Source organism: Streptopelia decaocto (genome assembly GCF_964273445.1).
Source record: "Streptopelia decaocto genome assembly, chromosome: 2".
NCBI classification, from domain to species: domain Eukaryota; kingdom Metazoa; phylum Chordata; class Aves; order Columbiformes; family Columbidae; genus Streptopelia; species Streptopelia decaocto.
The window spans coordinates 17914709-17927039 of NC_138655.1; the positions used below are offsets into that span (position 1 = coordinate 17914709).

At 35.2% G+C, this 12331-nt stretch overlaps 1 protein-coding gene across 3 annotated transcripts in view; it reads left to right on the forward strand.

Annotated features, from left to right (window-relative positions):
• Window positions 1-12331, forward strand: part of CSMD3 (CUB and Sushi multiple domains 3) — a gene marked incomplete at its 5' end in the record, with an annotated part of 631488 nt that overhangs the window by 590263 nt on the left and 28894 nt on the right. For all 3 annotated transcript variants that reach the window (XM_082045128.1, XM_082045129.1, XM_082045130.1), the window contains 4 exons: window positions 1356-1535; window positions 5328-5501; window positions 8696-8869; window positions 9127-9200. In XM_082045128.1, coding sequence (XP_081901254.1) covers window positions 1356-1535; window positions 5328-5501; window positions 8696-8869; window positions 9127-9200 — 602 coding nt within the window. The remainder of the gene's footprint in view (window positions 1-1355; window positions 1536-5327; window positions 5502-8695; window positions 8870-9126; window positions 9201-12331) is intronic.

The window sequence follows — 12331 nt, forward strand, 5'->3', positions numbered from 1 at the left end:
TTATTGTCTTATATTTAAAATAAAATAGGCTGATCTCAAATTTTCTTTGTCACTGTACTACCTACCTTTAGACTAACACCCTGGTGTGTTTTCTCTTCTGTATCTGTAGATAGCAATTGTGTGGACATTTTTTATTTTTTTTTAAATAATTGATACATGCAGCTTAATTAGTTTCTGCTCACTCAGACTATGATAAACTGTAGAACAGTTGTACTATATGCCTTGAATTTTTAATTCCCCAATTATTTAAATCAAGGGACCTGGCCAGAATACATTACAAATATGTAGTCATGGCTTTTCTCATCTTTGAAACCAGGATACATAGACAGTGCCATTCATTTCACTCATGCTTTGGCATTGAGTTGGAAGTGGCCAGGAAGTGCTTTCTGCCCAGAAAATTGCCTCCCACAGTTACTTAGAAGTAACAACAATACTATAGGACAAATGTTTACTATAAGACAAACTGTAAAACACATGGGGAATTTATTTTGTATGAACTAGAATTTTTCCTGATGTTTGATTATTTCTGAAAAATAACAGTTTTTTGTCGTTGTCACTAGGGTTCTCAAGATCTCTTACTCTGAAAACTGTTCTAGAAATTGATAGATTCAATTTACTAGATCTGACAGAAACTTATCTATTTTAATATTATTCTCAGATTATAATAATATAACTCTTTATTAACTCCTTTTGAATATTGAATCTCCTTAGGAGATTAAATTATCTCCTGACACTAGAAGTCACAAGAGGTTTTACAACCATTTCCACTCACTGAAGTACTATAGGCCTAATTTTGTCATAAGCTGTATCCCATGTTTAGGTATTGCCTGAATGTTCTCGACTGTTCATGTGCATATTAACCACATGAGCACTTACAAAGTGGTAGCCTTTTGGAGACAGATATCTTGAGTTTTCCAGATTCTGTTTTCTTTCAGGATGTGCCAATGGAAAAGTAAACTAGACAACAGATATCTGCTTCTTCAGAAATGAAGCTCTGAACTGATAGGAAAATTTCAGTGTATCAAACTGTGGTAGAGACATGTGGATTGTTTCTTGAGTTTTTTTCATTTTATAATCTTGACATTTTACTGATCAATATTGTACAGTCTATTACTTCTACTCTTAAACAGGTGCGTTGATATTCTCCAAATGTAACTGTTATACAGCTCCACATGCTGTGTTTGTCAGCTAATTCAGATGGTATATATGTTTATCTTGTCTTGATGGAGATAAGGTTTATGACACTTCTCCCTTTTTCCCCAATAACTTCCTATTTTTGCCCTAGGTTTTTCCTCTCACACATAAATAAATCATGTTTAGGTTTTAAAACTTATTCCTCAACCATTCACTTGCAGTTATCAGTTGTGGAGATCCAGGAGTCCCAGCCAATGGCATGAGATATGGTGATGATTATGTTGTTGGACAAAATGTTACTTACATGTGCCAACCTGGATACACAATGGAACCAAATAGCTCCTTAATTCGCACTTGTACTAGCAATGGCACCTGGAGCGGAATAATCCCAACATGTAAAGGTACAACATTTATTTTCATTGTCAACTATTTCTTCTAGGGCATTTTCATCCACTGTTTATTGTAATGACAACCAAATATTTCCACATAAATCAAAATTTACTGTTTTTATGAATACACTGGATTGATTTTTTGGCTGCACAAACACTGGCTTCATCTTTTGCTTCTTTTCCCTTTTATTTTTCATACCAGCCCAGTATGTTGAACAGTTTTTTGTTGCTTTATAGAACATTTAATTAATTTGCCACTAAACTGAACTAGCTATTATGAAATTATGGTTTAGATTTGTTTGCTTCTTTGTTAAGGTTAGTATGTCATACCAAAAATGACCTTATGTATGTCCCTGTCAACTTAGCCACGTGATAGACACCTTTGGGAAAGGTCTGCATATATACAACCAAACTTCGTCAAAAGCAGAATGTTATGGGTTACCCAATCCATAATACTACGATTTTTCTCTGATCCCTTCTTCATTAGGAATACACCTTTGAGCATCACTGTACTGTATTGACATAATCAGCAAAAAGACTAAATCATTCTAGCAAATTTCCTAACAAACCTTTTTATGCTTCATGTGATTTTCTCCACTGTGAAAAATGAAAGGCTTAATCTCAAGATCTTCCTTTTTTCTCTTTTATCACCTTTCTGATTTTTCTGTTTTACTGGAATTTTTAATGCTCTCTGTTGACATTTTAACAGCAAAAAACCTGAAATTTACTAAAAGACCACCTTATCTCTGTCATCAAAACAATTTTGTCTGAGAAACTTGCTTGCTAAACCCTAAACCAGCTCTCTGGAGTTATTTTTCTCACTCTTCCTGATACCACACATGTAGAGAAGCAGCATTACCATTTTCTTGTTGTCTTTCTAATTCATACTAAGTATATCTGATCTCTGTTCTTTTAAACTTAGTTGGTTAAGTTTATACTTACTTTGAGCTCATTCATCTTCCTTCTGTTTTGTTTTCAGGAAGTATGGTTACATATCTGGTCAGCAGTTCTCATTTTCTTCCCCTGAATTCATTCATCAAAAACCATCAAATAATTTTCAGATCTCCACTCCATTTGCAATTTCTTTCCTCGCTATGTATAATCCTCCCAGTATCTTACGAAGTCCAGTTTAATTCTAATTCATCTTTGATAATGCTGTTTTTGAAAGTTATTTTCACAACACATTCTTGAGGATGTCAGACTTCAAGATGCTCTTAACAATTTACTTTTTTTTTTTTCTATTTATATTCTATTTCTGTTTGTGTAGAGGCTCTTAGCCATCCTCAGCTTCAACTACAAAACTCATTTTAAGAACAGAACAGCCATACTGGTCCTATTGGCCAAGAGTCTGTCTGTCTCCAAGAGCAGCTGTAAATGAACAGCTAGAAGACCATAAGACAATTAAGTATTTATGATATAGTCTCCCAGCCTCAAATTCTTAAGGACTACAGGGCACTTAACTGGGAGAAGGAGATCTAACTCTGATTGATTCAAAGAGAACCATACAAAGAAAGAGTTAGAATGTCAATTTTGGTCTTGAGCTTTTGAATCTTTCTGGTTTTAGGTCACACATATTTACAGATTGTATAAAAACTAAATAATGATCATATGCAGAATCTCTAATGTTCTCAGAATTTTGTTATACTCCACACAGATTTGTGTGAGTTCACTCGGTAAGTTAAAAACTCCCATTTCTTTGACTGTGTAATTAAAAGTAATATACAATATGCAGTTGTGTGTTTTAAATGTACAACAACTGGTTCCTACTGCCAGGAGGAAATGCCAGTGTCCTCTGGTACCATTTTGTTAAAATAATTGGAAAATGAACTAGGCAGAAAAGGGATGCATAATTGTCACAGTGCCATTGAAACAGAAGATATAAATAATTCTCTGGCTTTGCCTTGTTGGAAAAGGATGAATATTCATCTGTGGTTAAATATTCAAGTATTCAAACAGTGTCTTTTCTGCAGACTTCCATTTGTAATATACTTTCAGTCCTTAAACAGAGAAATATTGCTGTACGTATTTATAGTTAAATCTCTGACCAAAATATTTAGACGGGCATTCTGGCTTTTTGCTGGGTATCGTTCTGATATTCTGATTTTCTGATTCTAAAATTCTGATATTACACCTAGTTTCATGCTACTTCTTCTGTCTCCTTTCCTAATCATTGACTAGTATTTTTTTCTCTAATGTTCAGCTCAGAAGTAAAAAGATACAGATCTTTTTTGGAAGGACTAATCATGAAGCTCTTGGAGAATGCAAACAGACTTTAGCTGCTGAGAGTACTTATATTGACTTATTAAAGTATCATGAAAGTGTGGCAAAAGCTACCATGTCCTTTTTGGGGTTGTTTGTTTAGTGTATTTTTTAGGCTATGAACCAGAGTAAGAGAAATAGAAAGAAACAAGAATAGGGTCTTAAAATTTAGTTTTGGTTTACAAGTTGATAAGGTATTAGTATTTGATAATAGTACTACTTTCATCCAGCATTCTCAAACAGCCATGATTGATACGGCATCACATTTTATGGTGTAAATAGCTGAGATTCCCTCATTAAAGTGTATTACAAGAATGGAGAAATGGTACATAGTGAACCTTCTGCAGATCACATTCAAATACACAGCACTCTTGATCCAGTGCCTCTGACTTCTTTTGAGTCTGCAAGATGACAGCTGTCTAAACATAAGTTTGAAGGTTATGAGTGCATCTTTTCATGTCCTCTGTTCTTATGATCTATGTTTTCTGTTTTATTTTTAGTCACCACCTCTTCTCGTTTACCTCAACTGTCTCCACTAAAATAAATCATACTAGTTGCATTTGCTTCCTTTCTCTTTTGCTAATACAGTTTCTGCCAACCTTTCTTTTTTTTTACCCCCTTTTCTCTTTCTCATTAATTCTACTAACTTTGGCCTGAGTTTTCCCCTTTCTGTTTTCAATTCAGATTTTTTTTTCCTTTAACTTCTTTTATAGCTTTTTTTCCTTCAGTTATCAATTAGCAGTTGCCTATTACTATGCCATTATCCAGTGAATAGCACTGTTTATCTTCATCACCACAGTTATGTCTGTTTATTTCTACTGTCTTCCTGTGGTGTTTTTCAGTCCTCTTTCCTACAACTGAGTAGAAGATGTTTCTGTTTCTTTCCTGGAGGCCTGGAAATGAGAAACTATACTAAAATACTTTTTGTTGGCCTTCTTAGAGGTAGCAACACTGACAATTTCAAGATGTTACAAATATTTAAATTTTCTTTGTCTAGCTAGAAGCTAGATGCTTTTTGGTGATGACCTATTGATGAATAGATTACCTCACTCTGGTACTTAGAAACAGGTTTTCAAGTAATATTTTGGAGAAATCATCCTGGATTTTAACCCCTGGGCAGTAAAATCTAGCAAATGCCTAATCTGTTTAACAGGAAGAAAGTATTTGACTATTACCACATAACTAAAGATAATTATACTCTTTGTTGTCTAAGCAGACAAAACAAATAATTTTGTAGTGTACTATGAATAAATGTTGCATACTTCATAGTTTCCATAATGATTTTTAGGTAGTCTTCCTATTTGGTTTCATAGAGCTGCCTGTTTTATTTAAGATACTTCATCAATCAGCTACTCTCTCCTAAGTGGAGGAAATCAGAAGTACTAACTTCAGGGAATGTAGCAAGAATACAGTGAGGAAGATAGCATGTCCTGACTACATTGTCCTCTAAAAAAGGTGAAATTAGCACATATGGTTCTTCTAGTAATTGTGTACACTAGGGATATTTACAGCAGCTGGGCCTAATTATTTTGAATATTATTGCAGCTGTTACCTGCCCAACTCCTCCGCAGATCTCTAATGGAAGACTGGAAGGAACAAACCTGGACTGGGGATTTAGCATTAGTTATGTCTGCTCTCCAGGATATGAACTCTCTTTTCCTGCTGTTTTGACTTGTGTTGGGAATGGAACATGGAGTGGTGAAGTACCTCAGTGCTTGCGTAAGTATTTACTTTATGCTTCTATATTTCGTTAATCAACTATATTGCTCTTTTTCCTCTTTAAAGTTTTCATATTTTTTTTTCCTTTCCTCCCCCCAATTCCTCTCCTATCAGTGGCTCAGTTCATTTCAAACCTGGGACAAACACAATCTTTCTATATTTTCCAAAACTGTAACATAATTTGTAGACTGAGGAAGATGTAGGAATATCTGTAGATCCTTTATGAGCATATAGGAAACCTTAAACACAAACACAAAAAATGTTGCAGACAATGCATGCAAAGGATCCACGGCAAAACAAGATTGAGAGGTGGTGTCTTATTTTCAGATCCAGCTACATATAGAATAGGGGAGTTTTCATTATAATCTCTCTTATTTGCCCATTACTCATTCTAATTTTTTCTCTGATATCAGAGCTTTTTTCTGTTGGTAATATTGACTAGGCCCCAGGGTGGTTCTTGATTCTGAGAGATATTCAATTGATTGCACTGAATAAAAAAGTTCTCTATTTATTTGTAAAATATCTATATCACTGAAACTATGTGATGGTCTTGAGCAAGGAGTCTAATTGAAAGAGGATAATTTCATCTTCGTGGCTTTATAGTTTCTGAAGTTTAATTTGAGATTGCTAAGTATCTGAGCTTGCCAAATGGATTGGTAATGTTGCAAAACTCAGTTCCCCATTCTTTTACTATTTTCTGCATTGTTCATCTCTGTCTTTCAAAAATGTTCTCTGTTTTGGCTATATCCTACCACTATGAAAGCATATCATATAGGTGATATTTTCTTTTCCTCTTTTTCATGATGATATTTTCATATCATCAACAATGGTTGCTGATTGTTGCTGAAACAGTATGTGCCATAGCTGGAACATGGTGAAAGGCACTTCTTCTGGAAGAAAAAAAAAAAAAAACAACAAAAAATTTATTGTTCAAGTTCTCTAGATGGAGCTCTTCTAGAGTCCACTATATTATGAACATCAAAGGCTGTGTAAAATTATTTTCATCATTTTTTCTTGATTGAAATATTGTGTCCTTACATTCACTTTTGGATGTCATAAGTTATTCATCATCTTTTAGGTTAAAATACTCAATACTACAATATGCTGTGAGAAAGGGGCTCCACCTTTAAACTTTTTAGAAGGTATAGTTAGCACAGAATGCAGCTGCCTGGGAATTAAAGGCTGTTTCATCCAGAGATTGCATTAACTGAATGTTGTTGATGGGCAATGGTTACTCATTGGCTTGCAAGAGAAAACAATTGGCAGCCAGTGCTTGTCAAAGAGCTTAGACTGGCTGCCATCTGGCAGAAATGAGAGGGAGCTGTTGAAAGTCATTTTCAATGAACAATTGTTAAGCAGTTCTTAACATCAGAAATTTAGTTTCCAGATTGGTTCCATAGAGCCTGTAGCTGAAGACATGCAAGGTATAGTTATAACATTGAATAATTATTCAGAATGGAATATAGTCACGTCTTCGGGTGTTTGTCATCTATGACACAGTAAATTTGTCTGCTTAATTATTCATATAGTAATTTCAGTAAAAGACTGTTGTTTTTATAAGTTGGGCAATATATGATTAAAAAAAAAAAAAATAGGCCTAAGCCTGAAAATTCCAAACTGCAGATATAACTTGTTAATCAGTTAATGTCTTTGAAGAATGAGACTTACCTCACAGCCCCAGTGCCAGAGCTACATGGTTCTATCACTGTCAAAGGCTCTCAGAGTCCACAGAAAAATATCTTCATTGGGAGTGGGAGCACTCACAGAACCTCCAGTTTGCTGAAACCATAAAACCATGATCTGTCAATCAGACAATGAAGTTCACTGTGTGGCACTATTCCCAATTCATGTATCTTTTCAGAATTTGGCCTATAATTCTGCAGACAGTCCCATTCCACTTAAAGCCATTAAACAGTGTACATTTCTGGTATGTATAGATTACTTCCTTTTTCTTCAACAACTTGTGTGTGCATGGATTTCCCATACAGTCAGTGTCTGCAGGAAGAGGAAGAGGGCAGAAGCATTTCATGTGAGCAGGTCCTTTGGGAAGCTTAAGGCATAGGCGATGAAGATTGAGATCTTAGAAATGTATTTTGAAGGTGGTTGTTTTAAGAAATGTTATTTAAATCTTGTTTGTAGAAGATAAAGATAGAGCAGAAGAGCAGATAGAGCAGATAGAACAGAAAATTCCACTGTTGCTACAACATGTCTTTTTAGAAATATCTGATTGCAAACATCTGTGTTAGTGTTTTCTTTTTTGGGGGTATATTACAGCATTTTGTGTTTGGTATCAAAGTAGACTCTACAATATTGGAATTCATGGTGTGTCAGGGAATAATGTGTCTGATGGCATAGGGTTTACCACAGCTGATTGTATTTCTTGAATCATTTTTTCAAAATCCTTCTTCTGACAGTAATCAATACTATGTACTGCAGAATAAGGCCAGTAAATTTGTCAGCAGTGCATTTGCTTAGTTATGCTATGCTATAGAAATAAGGACTCTTCAGAAAATAAAGTAAGAAGATAAATTTAAGAATATGTTCTCATTAGCCAAATTCATCCCACCTAACACCAGTTTATTAGTGTTTGACTTGCAGATTGCTGCTGAAATGCCTTTACTGTGTATTATATTTTTTTGTTAACTGTACTGTCAAGTCTTCTACTTCCATACATACCAAATGTTATCTTTCAGTAAACAATGAGGAAGCAAGAATGTATGATTCCTAAAATATGTCTGAAAAATCCTTTAATCATACAAAAAATTTTGAGCACTGGCTAGGTGGGAGAAAGCAGGAGAAGACAGGATATTGACATGAAGGTTTGGTACACTCTCTGATTGCTGCCTATAGGAGGATTTGCAGATTTATGTGTTTTGGGACAGTGGTAAACTGTGGATATTTGGGCCTTAATAAAATACGTTGTGTAACCTTGAGTGTCATTTTCAAGCTACTGTCTAAGCCCACAATGTAGGTATTCTGAACTGCTAGCATAGCTACTGCAAACTGAAGCAGACTAAATATTGCCTATCATCTATTCTCTCTTGGAATTCCTATTAAATGTTTCTGTATTTGACTTGTATTTAATAAAACAAATATAACATTCAGAGTAACTGCTTCACATAGTTCAGGTAAATGTTACTTTTGTGTATTTTAGTAAATGACACATTCCACTTCTGTCATATCTTTTCTCACAGCAAAATTTTGTGGTGACCCTGGAGTACCTGCTCAAGGGAAAAGAGAAGGCAAAAGCTTCATCTATCAGTCAGAAGTGTCTTTCAGCTGCAATCCTCCTTTTATTTTGGTTGGCTCCAGCACCAGGATTTGCCAAGCAGATGGCATGTGGAGTGGTTCTTCTCCTCGATGCATAGGTAAGGTTACACCCATATTATTGAAATTTATTGAAACACTTATTATTCCTTTTCCAGCTAAGTTAATCTAGGAGTTTTCAGCTATTTTGAATTATCCTGGTGGTGTTCTATACTCTCTGAGAATCAAGTCACTTTATATTTGTTTCTCCCATTGGCTTATTGCATTTTGTTGAAAAAGTTTGGTTTTGTGGTACAATCATTTATTGCATTAAAATACTGTAATTTGTTTTGTCTTTAATATATTGTATTTTTTTAAGAACCTACTCGTACAGCATGTGAAAATCCAGGAGTCCCAAGGCATGGGTCACAAAACAACACATTTGGCTATCAGGTAGAATATACTTTTTAAAATGTTCTTTTAATTAACTTGCATATTAAAATATTTTTATACTACCTCAAAGTCTAGAAAGTTCTGATTTGAGGTCCAGAAACTGTTCACAATATGAAAGAGCTGGCTGCTGGAGTGTTACTGTGTTTCCTTATTTCTAACTGTTGGATTACATAGGCCTTGTTTCCCTGTTAGCAATGTGCTACCTGAAACCCTGGTGATAGAGTTCTGCTTGATTTCACCTTGAAAGAGTTCAATATCTCCACACCAATATATAAGAATTCCCTATGGTTTATCAAGTAGTTTTCTTCTCCTTAAAAGTGTTTATACAGTGTAATAAACTGCTAGTGTAGACATACAGTAAAAAACAGTGCGTTTTTGTTTGGTTTTGTTTTCTGTGGTTTTTGTTTTTGTTTTTCCTGAAAACAATTCTTTTGTTACATTTAGAAAATATGTGACCATAAAAGAATCACAGGGTCACAGAGGATGACAAGCACCTCTGGAGAGCTTCTAGACCAACCCCTGTTTCTCAAAGCAAGGTCAGCTACAGCAGGTTGATCAGGGCTGTGTTCAGGTGGTTTTGAGTATTTCCAGGGATGGAGACTCCACAGCCTCTCTGGGAAACTTGTTCCAAGTTTTATCATCCTGACAGTGGAAATGCTTTTTCTTATTCCTAAACAGAATTTCTGTGCCTATTTGTGCCTATTGCCTCTTGTGCTGTCACTGGGTGCCACTGAAAAATAGTTTCTCTTTATTGCCTTTCCTGCCCCCAGTAAGTTTTAACACACACTAATAACATTTCCTTTGAAACTTTCTTTTGCAGTCTGAACAATCTCAGCCCTTTCAACCACTTCTTTTATTCCAGATGTTTTAGTCTCTTAATCACCTTTGTGGCCAATCACTGGACATAGTGCAGTCTGTCCCTGTCTCTCTTGCACTGGTGAGCCCCGCACTGGGCCCAGCACCCACTTGTTTCTCACTAGTGCTGAGCAGAGGGAAAGAATCACCCTCCTCAACCTGCTGGCAATTCTCTGCTTGCTACAGGCCAGGAGGATGTTGGTCACCTTTTCTAGAAGGGAGTGTTCTGGCAAATGGTGTTTGTATATGCTTCTGTTAGAAGCAGAATTGTGAAACTGAAAATGCTTCTGAATTTCTGATCTTCTGAATCGCACAAAACAGTGATGTCAGTGAGATATTTTCATGGGTGAATGCTGTACAGATGCAAAAATGAGCCCTAAAATTTTCTAGAAGTCTGATAAGGCAGCTGGAAACAAACTAAAAAAGCATATAAACTATCATGCTACATCTGTATTTGGTGCCAGGGCTGAAAGCTCCAGACATGTGAAGAGGACTAGGCAGAAGAGTAAGCTAGCAGCTCCCAGGTTGTATGTGATGCTTTGGGTAACTTTAAGAGGGTAAGAGTTAAATAAAAACTGCAGATTCCCAGAAATGCAAGAAAGGGTTGTTTGAAATTTAAACAGATTTACAACATTAAATTAGTTTCTAAATTCAAAGATAGTAGCTAATGACTTTTCAAAGTTTCATGGCCAAAAATTTATTTGGTTTGTCATTTTGGTGGCCTTTATGCAGTACTCATTGTGCTTAGTGATTGTGTTAGCAATCTTTGGGTTTTCAGATTGTGCTAGATTGCAATCATATGTGAGTGGGAATACAATTATCTAGGTTTTCTCCAGAGAATGGAGTGTGGTTTCATGGCAAGAAAGAATATACAGGGGCAGTCCTTGGGCTAGCTTCCTTTGGGTATGGTACAGTATTAGGCTAGAGAACAAGTCTTTATTCACCTGTGTAAGAAATGAATGATTGCAAAGACCATTTTCTGCAATTTCATTGTCACAGTTTCTCTGGCATATTAATGAGTTTTCTGTCACTGAAGAGCCTAATGTAGACTTTTCTCATTTGTCACATAGTTGTTGTAGTTGTGAATGAAAGTATCACTCACAGCTCACATGGAACTGTCAAAATACCAAGCAAAATGTCAACTGATAAATAATTTTTAAAAGAAGTGTAGCTGCTGGCAGAATTTACAGCCTTGATCCCACAGATGCAAGGTTAATGCCTAGCAAACTTAAACTGTGTGAGCTATTGTCTCCTTACCTAGCAAGCAGCTTATCCTCACACTCATACAGAGAATTTGGTTTCACACAGTAACTAAATGTCTGCCTACAACTTCTGGTTACTCCAAATATGATTGCTTAGTTAATACGGAACAGGGTAGGACTATCTTTCATACAGATGAAGCTGAGTTTAGCTCTTTATTAGGTGAAAATCACGGTAGAAATAATCAGTTCTAGACAAGTTATTGTCTGTAGATCCTGGAAATAAATATTACATTACTGTATATCCAATAACGTTATGGCTTCTTTAAACCATGAACATGTTATAAATTAGTTTATATTATGCTATAATTAACATCCTGTATGAATGGGATAACAGTGACTTTTATTTCCATCTGTAGCAGAAAAGTAAAGAATTATTCCAAGTTATGCCAGAATACTGAAGATGAGATGGCTTTGATTTTTTTTTTGTCTGATAGATTTATTGCCTACCGTTTGAAAAAATAGTCCTAAAGAGCTTATGCAAAATTAAGCAAAATGTTTTGCAGTTGGAAAATGCATAACAAGGCATTGTTACTGTTGAATACATAAGAAGATTTTCTAACTCAAACAAAAAATGTCCAAAGAAGGAAAAATAACAATCTGGGTTAGTTGTTTTTTTCTGGTGTGTTTGTCTTTTTTTAATTTATTATTTTTAAATCTCTTTAATACTTCACATTTAAACTAATATTAATATGGTCACTTAAATGACTTAATTTTTAATATTAAAATTTATGTCTCTGTCTCATTAAAAAAATCAAGATATAGCCTGACACTAGAATTCAAGTCTTCACATGTGGAGCCCTGTTTTAAGTACTTTGCCACAAATGACAATACTTCCTCTTTTACCAGACTATATGACTGAGTGTCACTTGCTCTTCTCAATACTAATGTCAAGTTGTGAACTTCCACAGCACTTTTCTTTTCTTGTTGTTGTTTCCCCCACTCTTGATTATCTGTTTTCCTATCTCATTGATTGCATTGAAAGTTCAGGCACATACAACATAATTCCAGGCTTGA